The sequence below is a fragment of the Leucopleurus acutus genome (assembly GCF_964270905.1).
Source record: "Leucopleurus acutus genome assembly, chromosome: 9".
NCBI classification, from domain to species: Eukaryota; Metazoa; Chordata; class Mammalia; order Artiodactyla; family Delphinidae; genus Leucopleurus; species Leucopleurus acutus.
Window position 1 is genome coordinate 61,861,694 of NC_139144.1, and position 23,928 is coordinate 61,885,621.

Sequence of the window (23,928 nt, forward strand, 5' to 3'; positions counted from 1 at the left end):
CTGGAATGATGTCAGATGTTCTTACCGGATATTTACCAAACACCTTCAGATGCATGGTATGATAAACTTTTCTGTTATTTGTAGAACAAGATGTAGTTACAACTTTATTCATTTACTGCACTTTTCACATCATTTTAGAAGGAATTTAAAATTCCTATTCAAGGCCCCAATATCCCATTTATTTATCCATTTCCATCTGAATCGGTGTCTCAGAATCCATCCTTTCCATCCCTTAAGTTAAAAGATGTAATTCTAACTCATGCACAGCACCTTCTTACAGTTAATTTTGTAGTGATCCTCCAAAACAGAACCTCACTCGTTTCAAGGATAATTTTTATTGATGAGAAACATTTTGCAGATTTAAAAAGATAATTTTCCTATTTATGTGACATTTTGTTTTGAAAATTTTCTTTTCAAAGATTAAAATTCCTGACGTTCTCTTTTAGGAAAGTTGCTGATCCATCAATAAGGATCCCATCCTCTTTCAAAAATGAATCGTTTAATCATGTCAAAAGATCTCAAAGGCTGATCATAGGGCAAAATGTGGCCTCCACCTCGAACAATTACCTTAAAGAAGAAAAACAGAAGAAAAACTGAAATCTAGAGAATCGGATATTCCAGATAAATGTAAAGTTTTAATTTGGATTTAAGTGTTCTTAAAGCTTACATGAAATAAAGAACATAATATATCAATCCATGCCTTTGGATATGTTGATTGTCTGCTTTTGATAGCATTAATAATAGGTACCTTAAGGTAAGAAAGTTTTAAGATTGTGTAGTTATTCAATTTTATACCAAGTTGCGTTCATCTTTGACATGTATAGAACTGGAAAATTCCTCCTTGTCTTTTTCCTCTTGGGACGAAGCTGTCTGCGCCTCCGTGCTGTGCTGTAATTCTTACCCGGTTATGGCACTAAGGTGAGGAGACCTACCCCAGACCAGCTCTGCCTGCAACTGGGTGGAGGAATCTACCTAATTCCACCCTTCAGTTAGCTGGTCCACTTGGCTGTCACACTAAGCTATACCTTCCGCCTTAGCCTGTACCATTAATAAAGGAGATATTTTGATCCTCCAAAAAATTAAAACAATAACAAAAGAGAAATCCTTGATAGCTGAAATTTTAAGAGCCCATTTTTGAGCAGCAAAGAGTTAGAACATTCTATTTCTCCTGACATTTTATTATGAAACATTTTCAAACATATAGCAAATTTGAAAGAATTTCATATATGCACCATTTAGATATTCTCATTAACACTCACTTTTCTTCTTACAGATGGATCTCACTATTCATCTATTAATCCACCTCATCTTTTTGACACATTTCAAAGTAAAATGGGGGTATCAGTATACTTCTCCCCAAATTCTGTGTATAATTTACATATAATGGAATCCACTAGTCTTAGGGGTAAACTCAACAAGTTTGGATAACAATGGACCCCTCTGTCACCTCTCAGGATATATAAAGCATCCTTAAAACTTCTGTAGTTGAGGTGAGTTCAGACTCACACAAGAGCCTACAAGGGGCCACCCTTAACGCCAGGCTCTGCACTCGGAAAGTCTGGCTTCAGCCAATGTCCCAAGGACCTCTCTACAACAAGGGCAGGCCTTCATGATTCAAAAAGGGAAAGAACCGACACTGAGTGCTGGGAGGCCGCATGCAGGAGAAATCCCTGTGGCCTGAGGGGTCCTGTTGCACATGTGGAGAACGGACAGGAGTTAGTAGTGGCTGATGTAAGTGAACACATGCAGTAAAGCAATCACATTCAGTGACTTCTAGCTGCTGAATCACAATCAAGAATTAAAGGCTACTTTAAAAAAAGTCCCTTTATTAGAGGCCGACCTTGTACCTGCATCAATCTGAAAAGACCTGAAGCAGAAAAAAGAAAAAATATGTATATTTGCATAGTGTGTTGATTATATTACCCCCTCCCCCCAACACCCACCATCTTCCAACCTTGCTGTGAGATAAGTGGATCAACGTTATTAGATGAATTTTATTTTGCAGCTTACAGCTGTAGAAGCTGTGCCCTGAACAACGGCAGAGAGCACCCTTCACAGCAGCGTCGAGGAGACTGTTTGGAGCTATAAGGGCGCTTGTCCAGGTCATACAACTGTAAGTGGAGGAAGCAGCTAGAACCCTGGCTTCTAATGCAAACACCAGTGTTTTTAATCAAATTACTTACACAATAATTCCTTACTTTGAACAGAACTTTACGGCTTGGTCACAGAACGTTTCACTCGCCTCTGAACAGCCCTCTGAGGTAGGTGAGGAATGAGATTGGCCTTACCCCTCATACACCACTGGAGACATCTGCTCTATGCTACCCTCCATCAGCCGTCGCCTGTGCCTTGCTGCTCTGACAGTGGCGTCCATCTACCATTTGTGTTCCAGCTTGCATCTGGAAACCCCCCGTGTCCCACTTTTTGTCACAGACTGAAAGTAAACACATCTGTGACAAGAGCCCGTGCATGTGGCTCTGGAGGGAAACTTCTGCTGCCCCCACTATCCCAGGCTAGAATTCTCTTCCTGTAGCTTCTCATCCAATTCTCCGGCCTTGGCAGGAATCCGATGAGCGATTTCTAGGCAGCTTCAGCTCAGCCGAGGACCTTTGACGAAGTCATGTTTATGACAAAACCCAGCTGCTTAAGCTGGAAATGAGTTTGGTGGCAACCATCCAGAACAGTAATAAACTGAATACTCAGGAGCTAAAGGTCATCCTGTCTTCCAGACCAGAGCTGCCACTAATCGGGGAATAGCACAGTGCTTGATGGCCTGGGCTCGGGAGTCAAAGTGCAGGAGCACGACCAGAGGCACAGCAAGCTGTGTGACCTTGGGCAATTAACTTCATGTCTCTGAGTTTCTGTTTCCTTAACTACAACAGAGAATAAAATATTATGTCCTGGGATAGTTGTATAAGGAGTTAATGGAATAATATTGGAATACTTGGCACAGTGCCTGGCCTGGGATGGTACTTAAGAAATATCAGCCGTTGTAATTATTCTTCCAGTAATTATCTGTATTCAAATTCCAAGATCAAAATGCTTGCATCAACCTAACCAACCTAGAACATTGTGTTCCTACACTAGCATGGAAAAATCTTGGTTTAAGCACGTTAACACAGTAGTTCTCAAACAAACGTGCATAAAAGTACCTGAGCTTGTTAAAGCAGACTGCTGTGCCCCCTGCATTGGCAGGCAGATTCTTAACCACTGCGCCACCAGGGAGGCCCCTGAGAATTTGTGTTTCAAACAGTTCCAAAGTAATGTTGGTGCTGTTGGTCCAAAGACTACGCTTTGAGAACTGCTATTTAAACCAACTTTCTATTTTGTGAGAAACCAGGCAGTTCTGTTTTTACATCAAGGGAGAATACAAAGAGAAATTTGGTTAACATCTACTCATGACCTCACCTTAGTGTATTTTTTCCTGATCATCTGCTCTCCTGGTGTTTATACACACACACACACACACACACACACGCACACGCACACACACACACAGTCTCTCGCATATACACATCCACCTTCTACATCCATGATAAACAAGTGGTAAAGAAGAGATGACAGGGGTTAGGTGTTATAATTATTCACAGTGAGTTGCCTGATCCCTGGTCCAATTCTGAGCTGCCATATGTAATGACCAAATGACATCATAAATGATGTCATTAACATTGGAAAGAAAAGCTCATTTAGGAACAAAGTCTTTTTCACATACCACAAAATTCTCGATGTTCTCTATCAGATTCCCATACAGCATTTTACTGAAGTTAACCTCAGAAATAAATTTATGAGTGCTGAAAAAAAACCCACTCTGCTGTTTATAGCCAAGCCACTCACCACTCACGAATCAAGAACACAAATCACTACAGAGTTTTTAGAGCTGTGTATAAAAATGTGACAGGGTCATGATTACATATTTAAATGTGACAAGATTAATCTCAAGGCTTCCTGGATAGAAATGGTGTCATCACCAGAAACTGTATTTTTTGGGTGCTTTCACACTAGAACTGAAACCCCTAAACTCATGTGTTCCAGATGTCATGAATTTTCAAAGGGTTATACAAAACACTTTAAAGCTTCATTCCACTTTACGTTTTAGAAAACAATACAATGCTCCCTGCAACTAGAAACGTGGACCTGGCAATAAAGGTTTCTCAGTTGTGCCTTTTGAGATGAAATATAGAGGGAAATTCACAATAGGTGCGTTGACATAGATGTGTCAGGGGAGACTTCCTGGGAGTCTTGGAGGAGCAGATCACCGGACAATGGTGGGTGGGGAGGGGGAAAGGGATACACTAAAGACAAAGGAAACTGTGAGTTCAAAAACAGTGGGGAGGGCTTCCCTGGTGGCAGTGGTTGAGAATCCTCCTGCCAATGCAGGGGACGCGGGTTCGAGCCCTGGTCCAGGAAGATCCCACATGCCAGGGAGCAACTAAGCCCGTGTGCCACAACTACTGAGCCTGGGCTCTGGAGCCCGCGAGCCACAACTACTGAGCCCATATGCCACAACTACTGAAGCCTGCGCGCCTGGAGCCCATGCTCCGCGGCAGGAGAGGCCACAACAGTGAGAGACCCGCGCGCAGCAGCGGAGGGTAGCCCCTGCTAGCCGCAACTGGAAGGAGACCGCGCATAGCAACGAGGACCCAACGCAGCCAAAAATAAATAAATTAAAAAAAAAACAAAAGCAAAAAACTGTGGGGCATGAAACTGCATGGCACGTGCAGTAATCCAAAAGAGGTTCCAGTTGTAAAGAGTTAGTGGGAAAGCAGAAGGGACAGTTGAACAGGTAAACCCCATATGACATGCTGCTGGGATGCATGGACCTTATCCTATAGGATTTGTGTGTGTGTGTGTGTATGCGTGTGTGTGTTAAAATACACATAATATAAAATTATCATTCTAACCATTTTACAGTGAAAAATTCAGTAGCATTTAGTATATTCACAGTGTTGTGCAACCATCACCACTATCTAGTTGCAGAACGTTTTCATCACCCCAGAGGAAACCCTATACTCATTAGCAATCACTTTCCATTCCCTTCTTCCTGCCAGTCCCTGGCAATCACTAATCTACTTTCTGTCTCTATGGGTTTGCCTATTCTGGATATATCCTCGAGGGTTTTAAGCAGAGTAGTGATACGCTCAGATCTGCACTGTAGAAAGATGACTTAATATGTAATGAGGGGGCTGATTTGGAAGGAAGTGATACTGGAGTAACGAGGCAAATTAGGAGACTAGATCTTCAGGTGAGAGATGATGTAGGCTCATATGACAGATGGTGAGAAGGGGAAGGGAAGAGAGATGCTGGGGTAGAAATAATAAAATTAGTGATTAATCAGACACAAAGTTTAAGTGAAAGCACCCCCCACCCTCCAACACACAAACTTCCTCCCCATTTCAGGCTTCTGACATGTGCAGCTTTGCAAGAAGTGATGTTATTAACCAAGAAAGAAGAAAAGAGGCACATGGCAGAAGCAGATTTGGGAGGCAGGTGATACAGGATAGTTTATAGTCCTTGTTTTCTACTACAGGTTGATACAGACACTCAAGAGAATCTTGTTTGTTAGTTTCTGATTTACACTAAATTTCTTTTATTATTTTTATTCCGTTCCACATTTACAAACTCTTACCTTTTTGTTTTCAGACACTAACCCTGAGTAGAAATAAAATAAATATGCACTCAAATAAAAAATATACTAAAAAGAAAGGGTACTTGATAATGAGAATAAAAAATAAGCCAAAGCTGTTAGCAGCCACCTCTTAACAAAGAGTGAGGCAAGTCACTTTCAAAAAAAAACCCAAAAAACAAAGTGAAGGTCAAGGCTCAGGGCTGCTCCCACAACACTCAGGGAAAATGCCTTCAGATTCACCACTGTAAGTTCTAGGGTAAATAATTATTGAGGGGAAAGGGTGCTTTAGCTGACCTAAATGTAGCCATCGCAGTGGCATCGTTTCTAGAGTAGTCAATATAGAGCTTTGATGCTACCTTACAGTTCCCAAGAGGCTCTCTAGGTGCACCATCTAACTTAATCAGTTGCAACAATATCATAATTTAGGATTTCCACTTTTGATTATGACACAATAATAGCATGGGTCAAACCAACCCCACTCTATTAAGAACAACAATAAAAGCTTAAAGGCATGGACTCAGGATTTAGCAGTTCTGGGTTGGAGCCCAGCTCCATGACTTGGGCACAATGACTTGACTAACTCTATTTTCCCATCTGTAAAATGGAGATGAGAATTAGGGTGACCAGTTGTCCCAGTTTGCCCAGGACTGAGGAGTTACTGCGAACATAAAACTTTTAGTGCTAACACTGAAAAAGTGCCAGGCGATCTGGAATGGTTAGTCATGCTAAGAATATTTAACTTTCTGTGAGAAGTCATAGAAATAATGCATATAAAATGTTACATGGCACTTGGTCCACAGATGTGTATTAAGCTTGCACCACGTATCATACAGGCAAATAATAAGCACTCAACCAAAGGTCATCATACTATTATTATCTGAATTTTTATGGTCAAAGGAATATGTTTTCCCTTTAAGAGCAGAGAAAGATTAGAAGTTACTAGGAACTGTAAACTTCCTTACTATACTTCTTCAGAAAGATAGGTTATAATATTTTCTTTAGAAGGGGAAAGATAGATTATAATATTTTCTTTAGGAGGGGAAATATTTCTCTTCCAGGCTTCTTTTATTTCTGTGCTATGAATCTTTCCTTCCCATGGGAAAGAATATTCCAGTTAAAGTAAGAAAGCAACTTAAATAAGAAATCAAACCTCTGTCAATAGGCTTAACTGTCTAGAGTGAATTGTATCCCTTAAGCCTGACAACACCAGGATCCATCCCATTCTTTCTACCCCCTTTCACCTCATGCAATGCCAAACACCCTCTTCTCCCCACACAGAAATGTCAAGCAAGCAAGACCTTATTGTCTCAGCAGAATGGCAAAAGCTGTTGTGTCCTTTTAAGAACCCACTTTACAACATAGGGTTTCATGCAATTAAAAAGTAATCAAAACTTTACTCCCTCCGTGTCCAGTTTGTATATTAGATATCCACAAGAGGATAAAAAGCACAATCCAGTTCATTAACTACCCTTACTCAATACCTAGCTTTATGATCCACATTTGTAGTTTTCTTTGGGAAGAGAGAATGAGAATGGGGGAGGAGAGGGCAGAGGTTATAGCAGCAAATGCTCTCTGCCGGGAGTGTTGTGAGGACTTAGATCCTGGCTCGCTGTCTTCTGGCTAACATGGAAACAAGAGCCAGCCAACTTGCCAAAATTTTGCTTCCTGCAAACAGTAGTGCAGGCTAGCTCCAGCAGTGGTGTGCTGGAATTCTTTCCCACTGGTTTAGGAGATTGGATTATGCATGTGGCTGCCCCACTCCACATTTGGTGACATCATGTCGGTAGCCTGAAATCAGCCATGGTGGGAGCATTTATACCACGGAAATTGGCAAACACTACAGATCAGTGGCTCCCCTCCCTCCCAAGCTGGTTTACTCTCAGACCACTGGTTCTCTGACATTTTGATGTTCCTGGGGAAACATGAGACATTAAGGCATTCTTCCCCTTTCCCAAAATAAATCAAAGAAATATCCGTTCAAATGGGTAAATTATCTTCTCTGAAACTTTGGCGCAGGATATCAGATGGTCTGGGTTTCAAATATTTGCAGGAAGGTAAGAAGGTCCTGTTGCCTGCTTCCATTCCTGCCTGTCCCCACTGAGTTCTAGTATTACTGGCAGTAATAGTTTCAAGACCACACCACCAAGTTGTCAGGATCCTTCTGTGTAGCAGAGCCCCTAAGACACTCCAAAGGTGGTCTTTTTGGGGCCACTCCTGACCAGAGAGGGTATCTACATTCAACTGTGTTCCTGACCCACAGCCTAAGGGGACCCCAGACCCGCAAATGCCCCCAGGTTCCAGGAATTTAGAAGACAAAATATGGCAAACGGTGCAACATTTTCAATGATGCCATTTGTTGAAACAGAACAAGGCACACTGTCTTTACTGCTAAAAGAAAGAGTGCAAGGCAAAAATAATGCCCTTAGTCCAGCTGACAACGTAGCAACACTGCAACACAACTTTATTTTGTCCCTTCATGCTGCCCACTTCTCTACCCGACTCCACGCTCTACCTTGTTTATTGGCTCCATTTACTATTCCCACAAACAACTTTGTAAATCTGGTTATGCTTCAAATTGAAACAACGAAAAGTTATTGTTTAAAAGGTAACCCCCCATTCCTCTTTGTTCCTCAATAACATTAATTTTTAAAACCTGTTCTCCATGTGCAGATAATACTTTAAATGTTAGCCTTCTTAGTATTTATTCACTTCCCATAATGAAATGGTTCTCGGTTAAATTTCAATAGATTATTGAAAACCACTCAATAGCTAAGAGAAAATTATGCATCATTGCTGAGCTGTTATACCTCAGCAAATAGATCTGCCATCCAATTTATAGTTTAAATAATACAATAAATTAGCCCCCTGAGAATTAACTAAGTACATATTTGGGTAGCTTAATTTAGTAGCCTTCTTTTTAAGCTCATCAGTTCTCTTTAATGAAATAGAACCACATGAACTAAGACGACTCTTGGCAAATCAGAGTAAAATTGGGAGTTGCTATTGTTTATTATTGCCTTTGTTTTCAAGAAGCAAGCTGTATGTTTTTTTCAGAAAAGGGAAAAAAAACCCCTCAAATACTGAGAATTCAATTTTTTTTAAAGGACAGGACACACTAGTCAGCCAGTGAGATAATGAAACTTCTACAACCCCTTCCATAAATTTTTTTCCCCAGAATATCTCTCCTTTTTTCTCTTATGTAACACAGAAAGGAAATAGTCTTCAGTGGACATAAACAATGCATCCTTTCGTTTGATGGGCATTGTTTTGAACTATTCATCATCTCAGCATGTCTAGTCTATTTCCTAGAAGACATTCTGGTGTGTACTTGCATTCCTTGAGAATTGTAGTATTTGAATATACACACAAATGAGAAGGGTGTGGGTATAAGGTAGGGGACAATTTGATTTTAATTCTAATTCGCTCAACATTTACTGAGTGCCAGGAACTGTGCTAAGGGGGTTGCTACAATCATAAATCGTACATTATTCCTGTCCTCAAGGAGCTCAGCGTCAAATAGAGGAAGAAGGCAATTGAAGAGGCAAATGAAAACCCAGTGTGGTACATGCAACAGGAGATGTACATAGAGAGAGATGCAGAGAAGGAGGAATTCTGGGAGAAGGGCTTCCTAGAGGTGATGCTGGAACTTAGCTCTGAAAGGCAAATGGGGGTTTTCCAGGCAGTCAGAGGAGTAGGAAAGGCCTCATAAGAAAAGCGGAGGGAATCCATGGGAATTATTGGCTGACAGAACAGTAAGGTGTGCTTGGGGAATTATAAGGTGTTTTGTTTTGTTTTTCAGGATTCTAGTTAAGAAGGAGGGAGAGTGAGAGTCCAGGTTGAGGAAGGAAGCAGAAGCCAGATCAAACATCTTTACTCTTCTATGTAAAGAGTTCAGACTTTATTCTTCAGGTATCAGGGAGTTAGTGAGGGATTTTCAACAAGGAAAAACAGGATCGGACTTGCATTTTGGAAAAAGCACAGAGAGAAGGGTAGGTTGGAGAGAAAGGAGACTAGTTAAGACCAGTTAATGAGGCTATTGTAAAAGGGAAAAAGTTTAAACAACTTAAAAACACATATTCAGAGTGTTCTTGAATAGCATCTTTTAAAATTTGTGGCTTTTCTTAAAACACCACAAGGCAAAAACTGTTTCATTCTAGAATTTATAATGTAGGGTAGCCATTGTTTTTTTATGTCCCCCAAAATGCTGTACTTTTTTTATTGGTTTGTATAAAATCAGTGTTTTTCTTTTGAAGTAGTTCTTTGTGGTTTCTGTGTCAAGCAGTAGGAAGTGAGTAAATCAGGTCAGTGAGAAGGATCCTATAAAGCAGATGTGAGAAAGGCTAGCTAAAGAACTGGGTGAGTAGTATTTGCCAATTACTATTCTTCTTAATTTTCTGGTAAGACTCACAGCAAAGCGACTGGCTAAAAAACTTCACTTCCTCGTCGTTTCAATGGAAAAGTGATGGAAGTGAGGGGATTTGTGCTGTGTTAGAAAAAAGATTCAGGTTCTTCTCCCTGTGGTCTAGGCCTTGCCCGCAAATCCAGGCTTAAGTTGAAATGCCTATTTTATTAGTTGCTTCTTATACTGAGCCACTGTTGGTAAGCTGAAGTGATAAGGTGTTGAAGGAATAAATTTCTAATTTTTTTTAAAGCTGGTTATTTTGATAGCCAGCATCAGCCCAGGCCATCCAGAAAGAAAAGTGCATCCACACAACCAAAGCAGTACCAAGACTTGGATATGACATGTCCACTCCACCCTTTCACTGGGTGTGGATGCTACAGTCTTTCAACTGATGGTAGCCAGAGAAGAAGATGGGAAAGAGAGCAAGAGAAAAAGAAGACAGACCATGTTTATTAGACATGGGAAAAGACATTAAGTGCCCCCTTCCACTTAACAAGCCCAGCTGAAAGATGCTTAGAGACAAGTCCAAGAGTTGGCTAGATAGTGGAATAACCAGAACCCTTGTACATTACTGGAAAGAATACAATCAATTTGGAAAACAGTTTGGCATTACCTAAGGAAGTTGAAGATGCTCAAACCCTGTGAACTCATCCATTCCACCTCTACGAATTATTCTTAGAGAAAGTCTTGCACACAGGCCCAAGGAGACATTTGCAAGACTGTGTACAGCAGCAATATTTATAGTAGCAAAAAGCTGGAAACAACCCAAATGCCCATCAGCAGTGGAATGGACAAATGATATAATCACACAATGGAATACTATGCAGCAACATAAAGGAACGAAGCACAATTTTGCATGTATCAACAGGATGAATCTCAAAGTACTGAAGAGCAAAAGTATATTGCAAAATCATACAGAATAATTCCTTTTATATAAAATTAAACATGAAAAGTAAAATATCATTTATGGAGATGTATATCTGCAGTAAAACTATTAATTTTTTTTAAAAAGGAAAAGGGTGATAAAAAAATCCAGGGCAGTGGTTTACCTCCAGGGCCAGTGAGGGAAGGGGATGGGCTGCTGGTAATGCTGCATTTCCTAAATGACTGGTAAGCACAAGGGTATTCATTTATCATTGCTTTACCTTACACAAGTATGATACGTATTTTTGGATATTATTCAATTTTTAACTAAAAAAGAAAAGAAAAAACCCACCTACTGATGCTGCCAAACTCACAAAAATGAATCTTTAAGAAATTTAACGTGTTCTCTGTTGTGCTTTTTCCTTCTGCCCAACACAGGGATGATGAGATGAACCCTATATCTAAAAGCAATAAGTGGGGAGGATACAGAGAAGCAATTGAAGGAAACAAAGGCAAAAGTGGGAAGTCCCCCTCTGGCAAGTAGCTCCAAGAAGACAGAGCTGGTGCCAGAATAGAAACCTTGGGACTCCGGTTGCTGCATAAAAAAATAAATAGAGGAACAAAAATAACACCCACATCTCCATGCTGGACAGCAGAAGAGCAAGAAGTTGCCAAACATTTGGTTTTTTGTTTTTGCTAGATTATTTTTTACTCTCTAAATCTAAGCTCCTATATTCCCCTTCTTCCCTGTTTCTATATGTTAGAAGCTCAGTACAAATGAAAAAAAACAAAACAAAACAAAACCAGAACAAAAGCATTAAGGCTGGATGCTTCATTATTGTCAACAGGGATGTTTCAGATTATTGTTAAACTAGAAGGGACTCAATGCTTTAGAAACATCTCATCACTAAATTTAGTGATTTTCATATACTTTTTTTAGACTGCCATGCAGCAAAACATGGAACACCTCCCCAGTCCCCTCTACTTCTTCCATCTCTCATCAAGACAGTTTCCTTGTTATGGTGAAGGGAAAACTGGATACAACTGCAGTATTTCTAGTCCTATCTGATGAATAATACTCAGCCCATTTCATCATCTGAGCCTTTAAGACATAATATCTCTTAAGGACCCTGTTAGATGGGGTTGGGGGAAGCGTCTTGCCCTGTGAAAACAGATTCATGCTAGGAGAGGTCAACAAAGACAATAAAATAAATATTTATTACATGCTTACTAGATGCCAGACAGAGTGTCAAGTAATAAATGAGCATTATCTTAATTAATTCTAATAATGAATCCTTCTGCAAGAGAGGTAGGTATTAATATCAACCCCAGTTTACAGATGAGGGACCTCTTGGAGAGGTTAAGTAACTTGCCCAAGGTCACACAGCTAGTAAGTGGTAGAGCTGGGAGCTAATTCAGGTCTAACACAGTATTCATTATCTTAATCCCTAAACTATAATGTCACTTGAGTATGGTGATAATAGAAGTAGTGAGAATCGCCAAGGTAATAAAAAATAAATAAAATTCAAGCTCATAACTTCTCAATCTGAGGTCACCAAAGGTAGTCCATGGTTTGGGTTGGAGAGAGTCTGTGAATTATTTTCAACAATTCAAATAGCCTAATCCATGGGTTCTTTGTCTTTTGTGTGCCTTGGACCCCTATGGCTATTTAGTGTAGCCTATAGATACCTCTCAGAATAATGTGTTGTTGTTGTTTTTTTTTTTTTTTCCGGTACGCGGGCCTCTCACTGCTGTGGCCTCTCTTGTTGCGGAGCACAGGCTCCGGACGTGCAGGCTCAGTGGCCATGGCCCACAGGCCCAGCCGCTCCGTGGCATGTGGGATCCTCCCGGACCGGGGCACGAACCCCCGTCCCCCGCATCAGCAGGCGGACTCTCAACCACTGTGCCACCAGGGAAGCCCCAGAATAATGTTTTTAAATACATGATTCACTCATATATATATTATGATACATATCATAATATATATACATATATATTATAGATTACAAATGAAGCCATTACATTGAAATGATCAAAACAGCTAAACATGAATTTGTGATACATCAACATACAACCTTCTATATGAACACATATAGAAGAGCAACCTGTGGGTCTGATAACTCCTGTAACTTTAAAGTAGTGATGGTCATAAGCATTGTTTCTAGCTATTTGCAACAGCATCTGTATTTGATATGAAAATATCTCTGCTTTCTATGGTGACAAAGTCAAAGGCACTGCTAATACTGCTGTGGTTTGTTGCCTACATTCATAATGGAAGGAAATGATGTTTCAGTTAGAGGTTAGTGAAAATAAGGATGCAATTTCTTTCCCTTCTCAGTTCATTGACCCCTTGAATCCTAACCACAAACCCTTACCCCAGGTTAGGAATCTATTAAATAACCTAACGATCACCTAATGGAAGTGCTAAGTTTACTCCTGATAAGGCTTCAGTCTAAATCATAGCATTTTTATTTTTGCTTTGGCATGGAACTAATTGTATCAATTTATGATATCAATAGTATTTGATCAACAATTAATATCCAGAAACACACTGTGACTGGTGGGCAACATCTGTGCTGAGAACTCCTCTGGATGACGTTTACAGGAGACCCTGCTTGATCTAGTTGTATCTTTGCTGCAAAGTAACAGAAGACTTTGCACATGAGGATCGCATCATTTCAGTATGAGACAGAATGCTGCTGGGAAAAGGAAGCTAATGTTTTGAGTAAATAAAAGAGTTCTTCTACGAGTCTAAATTACCAATGGTCTATCAGTATTTTGAGAGAACAAAGATCACTTGTAAACCTACAATGCATGGCAGGGAACTGAGGTTTAAAATTTAGTTTAAGGTTTTGGCTGAGGATTTCAGAGAACCAGAGCCATACCAGTAAATACTGTTGACTAGAGGACACTTTTCTAAATGTGATGCTTCAGATCAATGGCTGGTTTGTTAAGAGTAAATCTATGTTCTCAGGTTTCTGGTTGGCCTGTAAGTAAGTAAAATAGGTCAGGATTTAGAGCACCCTTTAGGCATTGGAACAGAAGTGTCTCCAAACGTAAGCCACACAGGATTCCTGCAAGATGGAAGCCATTTCCTTATCAATAGAGGAACAAAAGACATCACAGTTTAGGGTTCCCCAAAACCAGATGCATATTAAATTCCCTAAGAAGTCTAAATATTGATGCTCAGGTCTTACCCCAGACCAGTAAAGTTAGAATATCTGGAAATAGGCTTTGGGAATCTATATTTGCAAGGGTTGAGACACAATGGCTTAGGAAAATGTAGTGGACAAGGATGGTTCCAAATTCTTTGCCATTCTTGCCATCAGGAGGAATATGGCCTTACTCTGTGATTTGCTTTGACCAAAAGAATGCAATGGAAATAACAGTCTGGGGCTTTTGAACCCTGGCCTTGAAAGGATGGGCATCTTTTGCTTCTCAGGCTGGGAGACCTGCTGCTATGCTGTGAAGTCCAGGCCAGGACACTACATGGTTAGAGGTCATATGGAGAGAGCGCTGGAGGACAGGAGATTCCCTTGGAGACTACCTAGGAGACTACCTTACCCAGCTTTAGCCAAACTCTCAGCTGAATGCAGCTGCGTGTGCAACCTCGGCCTACCCCAATCAGAAGAACCACTCTACTGAGCCCATTCCACCCACATAATTGTGAGAAATAATAAATTATTGTTGTGGTAAGCCAGTAAGTTTTGGAGCGATTTCTTATTCTGTAATAAATAACTGAAAAAGGGAAATATTTCTTGACAATTCTTGATTCTTTTCCCTGAAAGATCTGTTGTTCCTATCTTGGAATCTTGATGTGAACTGAAAAGCAAGGCTGGATCCATCTTTCTAACGCAGATAGAAGACATAATGACACTAAGAGCTCAAGTGAAAGCTTACATTATGCAAACAAAGGAAGACCACTACCCCATGTGGCCTTAGGCAAACCACCAACTCCTGCTCCTGTCTATTCACCCACCCCCACACAAACCCTGAGAGCTTGCAACTGCATTGTCTTGGTGGCCTTTGTGGTAGACAGATGCATCATCAGATCCCCTTTCAAGGATGGACTTGCAGCCCAGCTGTGGGAAGTCCAGTCAGCAGACGGCCTCCAGCTCCTTCGGGGTCTGCCTCAGCTGCAGAGCACAGCCTTTCCCCAAAATGATGCCCTTCCTGGGGCATCCCACATTTGGTGACTGAGTGAGGCGGGGGATATAAAGGCCTGATCATTTTTGTCTGATGTAAGATGCTCTGATGGAAACTACTCTCTCTGGAGCTCCCTTGCAGGTTGGCCAAGGTCTGTCAGGCCTCTATCATAGTTTGGTTTTCTCCTCTGCCAATTCTACTTCCTACCCCTTCCTTTCTCAGGTGTTAATCCCTAATAAACATCTTGCACTCCAAACTTTGCCTCAATGCCTGCTTCTGGAGAATTCGTGAAGCTCTTGACGGCAAGTTTTATATTGAGGGCAGGGGTATGTTTTGATTGCTATGTCTGATTTTCTGTCCACAGTCTGATTTCCAAAAGTGGACAGAAGAACTTTCCCCAGGTCTGGAAGATGGAGACAAAGAACCCATGAATCAGGCCATCCCTCTTGGTAAAAATCAAGAGCTGGGAGAGAGATGAAGATTCTGTTTAACAATTTCTGTAACAAAGCCAAAACATTTTCCCAGGAATTAGCTGCATTTGGTAATCACTGTCTCAAATCTGTTTAACAGTTACTTTCCTCCATTAAATACTGTTTTAATTTCTCATGCCCTATCAATTAGTTGAATGCAATAGTTACATTTATTGCTCTTTGCTTACTCTGATTTTGTCAGTGCAAACAAGGACTTGCTGAAGACCTTTCTAGAGCTGTTGATTTCTTCAGAAATAGTTTCTAATGCTCCCTAAGATGTTTAAAATTCTAAATTAAAAGAAAAAAAGAATTATCAGAAAGTTCAAGAGAGGCAGGTGGCCAGCTCGGTCATTCTCTCTGGATTATCCGTGGACATCATGAAATCCTAGCCTGACCTTCCCTTCAACTCGAAGGACTGTGGTTATTCTTTTCTCCCTTTTTCAGTTGTGTGTAGTCAAAGAAACAAAATAGTTGATGTTAATTTTAGAAAAGCACAATTAAGAAGCCGTAGTTGTTAATTGTTTTCTGTCTGCACGCCGGTCTTATCCCCATCCTCCTACTCCCTGTAAGCACTCTGCTTTTCTTTAGAAAACAGCCTCTTTTTTTTTTTTGCGCTACGCGGGCCTCTCACTGTTGTGGCCTCTCCCGTTGCGGAGCACAGGCTCCGGACGCGCAGGCTCAGCGGCCATGGCTCACGGGCCCAGCCGCTCCGCGGCATGTGGGATCTTCCCAGACCGGGGCACGAACCCGTGTCCCCTGCATCGGAAGGCGGACTCTCAACCACTGAGCCACCAGGGAAGCCCGAAAACAGCCTCTTCTATGTGGACTGGATGTACTGCCAAACACACTGGCCACCACCCACACTCTACCCACCTCTGTCACCACCACCACCAAGGGCAGACTTGTAGCCTTGGTCCGGTGGCCAACCAGAATCTTCCATCCTTCCCGCTCCATGGCCCCCACAGGTACTTAAAGCACAGCAGTGCCGGGTAAAGAGCAAGATGTGGGCTGTCAAATCTCAGATACTATTACTATTTGAAGCCTTAATCAAGTTTTCCAGGTGAAACTTGTTTCTACATTTATAAGTTAGTAAATACAATCACATAATTTACAGGGGAGCTATGAGTATTCCATAAAATTGTGGATAAGAAAGTGTGTGGCAGACCACTGGCCTGAGGGCTTGCAAATGCTGAAGGATTGGTAGCCATCCTTAAGGTCTCCTTTGGCCTTCCTGACACCCCCATGCACCAGCGACCAGCCCACAGCCGGTAAGTGGCAAAACTGAAATTCACATAGGTTGGTCTAACTCCACAGTCCACCTTCCTCTCATTACCCCAGACCGCCTCCCATTGGTCACGACTCTCCAAAACAGTCAAGCTTTGAGGGTGGTGGGCTCCTTCCCTTGGTTTCTCTGTATGTAACCCCTAACAGAAGGTCTGATTCCTGTTGGAAACTCAGGGAGAAGCCCCTGAGAAGAGTTTGGCAGAACACAGTCCTGAGGACTCCATAAGCCAAACCTGGGTCAAGGTCAAAGTATAAGTCATGGCTCAGGGCTTGTGCTTTTGGGGGCTGGGGGACTCACTGTGGCTGCCTGAGGAGGGCACCAGGATGACACCAGCATGCCAGGTGCTCCCTGTGGATACCTAGCTTTCAAGCTGGTTTAACTACACAGGAAACACCATGTCTCAAACAGGGATCAGTCCTCACAGCTTAGACATTACAAAGCTCGTCTCCTCTATTTCAGGACCTCAGAATCAAGTATCAAGAAGGTGGTCTCAGAAAGTAGATGGAGAACCTTCTTCCAATAGCTCCTAACATGACTCCCTATTTCCTGGGGATCCTCCTTCTCTGACCTCTATCTGGCCTGAATTCATCCCACTGCTGCCATTTTAAACTTTCCAAAGCTTTGAAAATGTGTTTAAACATCTTCCACAGCGACAAACACTGTATGCTTCCACTTATATGAGATACTTAGAGTAGTCAGATTCTTAGAGACGGGGTAGAATGGTGGTTGCCAGGCTCTGGGGAAGGGGTAATGGGGAGCTGGTGTTTAGTTACAGAGTTTCAGCTTTACAAGAGGAAAAGAACTGTAGAGGGCTTCCCTGGTGGCACAGTGGTTGAGAGTCCGCCTGTAGATGCAGGGGACGCGGGTCGTGCCCCGGTCCGGGAAGATCCCACATGCCGCAGAGCGGCTGGGCCCATGAGCCATGGCCAAAAAAAAAAACCAAAAAAACAAAAAACTGTGGAGATGGATGGTGCACAACATTATGAATGCATTAATACCACTCAACTGTATACTTTAAAATGGTTAAGATGGCAAATTTTGTTATGTATATTTTATCACAATTAAAAAAATTGGAAAAAAATAACCTTTCAGTGGCCCCCCACTACTTAAACAATGGAACACTCACCCCTTTGCCTACCATCAAGGTCCCATGATCTCTTTCCAGTTTCTCTCCCAGCTTTCATCCTTTACGCTCCAGATTAGAAACCAGACTGTGTGCTCTGCCTGTACCCTGCCCTGTACGCTCTCATTCTGAGGCTCTGCCCACCAGTTTCCTCTGTTCATTTTAGCCAATTTCAGCATCTGTTCTTTTACTAACATTAGAAATTCCCAGGTAAAGCTATAACCTTTCCTAACACTGCATGAACCTTGCCTCACCACTTATTGAGCTCTAGCACCTTTTTAAAAATCCCAATACTCTGTCTGACTATAGACGGGCACATGCATGTAACTGAACAGCTGACACTGGAAGTAAAATACATTATTTCTCAGGCCTGCCTTAATTATGGCAGATATGTATGCAGGTTCCAATTTTAACTGTACTAGTTTACTACTGCCAATCCATCATTCCAGACGTGGGTGCCCTTGTGAAGTAGAAAACCTCTGGGCTGGAAGACAGAGGGCCTAGAATCTAATCTCAGCTCAGACATAAAATGGGTAGGAGACTTTGGAACAGTCACTTAACCTCTGGGCTTCAGTTTCCCCACCTGGAAAATGAGATCTAAAATTTGTTTCAACTGGAAAATGCTACCTAGAATATGGAGATAATCCATCCTGTAATTATTGAATAACCTAAGTTGATATTGAAAACATAAAATAAAATTAATGATGACTCAAACTGCAATCAGGAAAAGAGAGTTGTTGGAAACAATGCAAAACTCATGGTAGAAGAAGCTACACCCACTATGATTGCATAGGAATGAAAATTGACCAGGGACTCAAGTCTTCCTTTTAATGTTTACATGGAAAATAATTCATCTCCGTTAGAATATTTTCATTGAAATCAAGATAGAAAAAATGCTTTTTTCAGAAAATTTAGCTTCATGAAGCTTTTTTCTAGAAAGATGTTTTTAAAGAAATTCATCAGTGTTATTATTCTGATTAAAATTTTATACTCTGATTAAATTTTATATTAAATGGTGGCATCAAAAAGTCTTTGGAGTTGAAACGACAATTCAGTGATGTAAGAACAAAATGTCCTGCATTTCAAAAGCAGTGGCAACATCAAAACAGATCATGAACAGCAACTGTGACATTTGGAGAAAGGCAGAGAAAGACCCCAAAAGGAGCAGCAGGGTGGCCTCGACAGTGATGCACATGGGTTGCCACCAGCTAGCGGGAGAGAGAGGATTAGACCTTTGTTCTATACTGCAACACTATTGAGTCATACAAACACACACATCACACTCTGAAGGCAACTATCTATTCTATACTGCTTGCAAACTGAGTCCCTCCGGACATTAATGAAAAATATATTTCAGATCTTTCTTTGAAGATATCTTAGCGATAACTCAGTTCAAACCTTGTATTTTACAGATGAACAAAGTGAAGCTCAGAAAAGCCCATGACTTCCCAGATGATATAACAAGGGAGGGTGCAAGTCTTAGAATGGCACAGATTGTGGAGGCCAGGCCAACAAGGGGCAACAAAGAGCACTCATTCTTCATCTGATCTCCGAAGCCTTGACGGAGCTGGTTGGTTTTCCTGGGCCTCCCTTGATGGAGAAACGGCTGCCCATCTCCGTACCTTGACACTCCCCCGGGAGAGCTGTCATTCCTTTAAGTGGACATTTTAGGGAACCATCCAGAGACAAGTCTACTTTGGTTTCGATTTTTAAATTAAAAGCTGTGGAGTTTGGCAGAGAGTGAGTTTTCTTTTTTGGCAGACACATACACATGCTTCTGTTTTGTGTGTCAAATGCTAAAAAGCCAAGTCCACGGTTGAGGCCCGTTTCTTTCATTATCAGATGCCTGACATCTGAACAGTATCCTTAATCCACAGAGAATGCCTTTGTGAACACCAGAGCTCCTTTCCCTCCTTCATCCCTGCCCCTCCCCCCAATCTCCACACACCACCCCCAATCCTACGCTGAGGCATTAGGGGAAGGAGCGCCGCCAGCACTGTAAAATCACCTACATAAAATGCAGATCCCTCGCCGCTGTGTGGTAAAACACTTCTATCACAAACACATGTGGGCCTCGCTGCTTTTGTTAGCCGGTTTTTGGCAGCCACAGGAGTGCCATTTCATCTCTCAATGTGTTTTGCATTCACCACAAGAGTCAGCGGGCTCAGTGTGACATTTGCCACAAGCTTCTGAGTGGTGGTCAATCCCTTGTCCCACCTCTACGGCCCAGGCTGCCCTGCAGCCCCAATCTCGCCTCCCAAGCTGGGCGTTCCGTGCCCAGCACCGAGCAGGACACGTGTGATGCCAGGCACTGGAGCGTTTCACAAGGAAGGTCCATGGGACATAGACTAGCAGGTGGCTGAGGCAGCCGTCAAAGGATCTGGAGGACATGCTGAATGCGACCGGCGGGATTCTCATCATAAAGCAGTGCAGCGGACAGGGGGTTAAGGATGTGCCCATCGCTCCCTGGCAGCTCGGCATGCGTGTTTACCCTTAATGGCCTGAATACTAATACTCCAACTTTCCTCTAAGGGAAAATCAAGCATTTTCCCTGATCTTGATTTTTACCATTTATAATTTTCCTTTCTTTTGTGTATATTTTTTTTTTTTTGTGTGTGTGTGTGTGTATTCTTATAAATGATCCATGGTAACAAAAATAATAGCAAATGTTTCCTATAAGTCAGGGACTGCTCTAAGCTAATTAGCTTATTGAATCCCCTCAATAACCCTATGAGGATACTATAGACTGAGTGGCTTAAAGAACAGAAATTTCTCACGTTTTTGGCAACTGGGAAGTCCAAGACCAAGGTGCTAGCTGACTGGGTTTCTGACGAGAGCTCTCTTCCTGGCTTGCAGATGGCTGCCTTCTTGCTGTGTCCTCACATGGCCGAGACAGAGAGAGGGCAAGCGATCTCTCTGCCGTCTCTTCTTAATCCCATAGAATCAGGGCCCTGCCCTTATGACCTCATTTAACCTTAATTACCTCCTTAGAGGCCATATCTCCAAATACAGACACATCCTAAGTTAGGTCTTCAACATCCTAAGTTAGGGAGACACAATTCAGTCCATAACAGGTAGATATTATTACTACCCCTATTTTATAGGAGATGAAGTCATGGTATAGAGAGGTGAAAAACTTGCCCAAGGTCACACAGCTATTAAGTAGAAGATTAAGGAGGCAAACCATGGTCTTCCTGCCTCAAATACTCTATTATAGTACTGAGGACACTGGAACACTCTATTATAGTATTGGAGGCCACTGGAACACTGTAGTATAATGTTGGAGGCCCCTGTAACACTGTACCATACTATTGGAGGCCACTGTAACACTCTATTATAGTATTGGAGGCCACTGGAACACTCTATTATAGTATTGGAGGCCACTAGAACACTCTATTATAGTATTGAGACCACTGTAATACTCTACTATAGTACTGAGACCACTCTAATGGTCTATTATAGTATTAGAGGCCACTCTATAGTGGTCTCTAACCACTCTGTTACACAGTCTCTACATATTTTATAGGTATACACATGTATAACACACATACACAAACACACATATCCATATAACCTAATACTGTATACAGTTTTCTTCAGTAACAATGATCATTCCTAAACTAGTCAGCAGTTGAGGTAAAAAAAATCTCCCCAACAGAAAGATGTCTACAAGCAAATTTTTCCTTGTGGGAAAAAAGAACTCAATTAAGAGTGTGTGTGTAGAGGGTCATGATACCAAAGAGGATAGCATGAATATGCTCAGAAGTTGCACTGGAAGGGATCTCAAACCAGAGCAAGAAGTTTAGAGCTCTGTCTATGGGATGTGATTAACTTTCTGAGTACAAACTCTACCCTGACCCACCAGGTCCCGTATGATATGGCCACAGCCAATCCTCCATCTTTGCTTCCCCTCTTTCCCTATTCCTCCCTCAGATCCACTGGCCCTCCTTCGTTTCCTCAGGCACATCCAGCTTATTTCTGCCCCTTGGCACATTTAGACATTCTCTGCATGGAAACGCTGGCCCACATCTGCACACAGAGGCTGCTTCATGTCCTACTGTCTCACCTCTTCAGTGAGGCTTCTGGGACCCACCATCCAAAGTAGTCCCTGTACCAGCTCTTTCACATCATTCAGTTTTATTTTCTGGCATTATCTGATTTGTGAATGTCTATATTTGCTTATTTTCTGCCTTTATTTCTTCCCTCCTTTGAGTAAAATCTCCTTGATAGAGTAGACTTTATTATCATATTCAGTCTGCTGATCTTATAGCAGCCAGACCATCCAGTCAGTGAATGGGAGGATGCAATCAGAAATAAAAGAATGTGGGCATTTCATTATTAAGCTAATATTTCTTCATTTCTAGCCACAGGGAAAGCATTACTGTATTCTAATCATGGGAGGTAAGTTTAGAACCTCATGAGTATTGATAAATATCTTTTTTTTTTTTTTTGCGGTACGCGGGCCTCTCACTGCCGTGGCCTCTCTCGCTGCGGAGCACAGGCTCCGGACGCGCAGGCTCAGCGGCCATAGCTCACGGGCCCAGCTGCTCCACGGCACGTGGCATCCTCCCGGACGGGGGCACAAACCCGCGTCTCCAGCATCGGCAGGCGGACTCCCAACCACTGCGCCACCAGGGAAGCCCGATAAATATCTTTTTTTATACTGCCCCTAAGGAACGCCTAACAAATGTCTTTCAAACATGTGAAAAGATTAAATAAACAAGTTTTTTTCCTGAGTGTTCCTCTTCTCTTCTATTTAGTTAACATTCTCCACCTTACTGGCAATTAAGTATCAGAGGCAATCTGACAGACATAGGCACACAGGCTCTGGGAACAAACTGAATAAAGTTTGAATCCCAATGCTGTCATTGGATGATTCTGGATTAACTGTTTACCTTCTCAGAGTCTGTTTCCTCATATGTAAGTAAAATGGAAATTATATAATTTTCAGAGGTTATTCTAATATCCATGAAGTACCTATCACAACAGTCGGCACATATTTAGTGTTCAACAAACGAAAGCTATCTTTATCATCATTGAACTTAAATATAGGTTGGTGAGCCCATCCCTTGTAACTCTGATCTTTTATTTGCCTCTTCTTCATTTATTTTGCACACAAAAAATCATAATCTATCTTTTGCCTGATTTATTTGCATAGCTTATGTAGATCAGTAGGACTACTGACACACATGATATTAGTTCTGTACTGGCAGAGACACTTGTTGCTCTCAATCCTCCTACTAAGAAAAACTAGAAAAGCTGGACAAAATACAGAACACACCCACCTGAAAATCCTGAGGCTCACCCAAGGCAGCCAGGATATAAGGGGTGTATTAGTTTCCTATTGTTGCTATAACAAACCACCACAAATGTAAGTGTTTTAAAACAACAATAATTTCTTATTTTATAATTCTGGAGGTCAGAAGTCAGAAATGGTCCCACTGGACTAAAGATGCTGGCTAAGCTAACTAAGATGTTGGCAAAGTTCCATTCCTTCTGGAGGCTCTAGGGGAGAATCTGTTTCTTTGTGATTCCTAATTTCTAGAGGCTGCCTGCACTCCTTAGCTCATGGTCCTTCCTCTGTCTTCAAAGCCAGCAACAGAGCATCTTTGAAACCCTCTCTGACTCTGACTCACCTGCTTCCCTCATTCACTCATAAGGATCTTTGTGATTACACTGGCCCATCTGGATAATCCAGAATAATGTCCCCATCTCTAGGTCAGATGATTAACAACCTTATTTCCATATGTAGCTTTGATTCCTTCTTTCCATATGATACAACATATTGACAGGTTCCAGAGATTAGGGGGAAGGTCTCTTTGGGGGCCCATTATTCTGCCCACTACAAGGGGCCAGGCTTGCAAACTGAAGGGAGGGCAACAAACTGAGTGTGGCATTCTCTGACCCTGTCCACATCAAAGCAATAGTTGATTCAGCGGCCAAGAGGCTACAAAACCAAGCATAAAGTGGTAGTTAAGAGACTGGAAACTTGAATGGAGCTTTGGGAGACAA

The 23,928-nt window shown here is 41.8% G+C and overlaps 1 protein-coding gene across 2 annotated transcripts in view; it reads right to left on the reverse strand.

The window, feature by feature from the left end:
* Window positions 1-436: 436 nt before the first annotated feature.
* Window positions 437-23,928, reverse strand: part of CPVL (carboxypeptidase vitellogenic like) — a gene marked incomplete at its 5' end in the record, with an annotated part of 100,962 nt that continues 77,470 nt past the window's right edge. For both annotated transcript variants that reach the window (XM_082846271.1, XM_082846272.1), the window contains one exon: window positions 437-567. In XM_082846271.1, coding sequence (XP_082702397.1) covers window positions 463-567 — 105 coding nt within the window. In that variant the 3' untranslated portion in view covers window positions 437-462. The remainder of the gene's footprint in view (window positions 568-23,928) is intronic.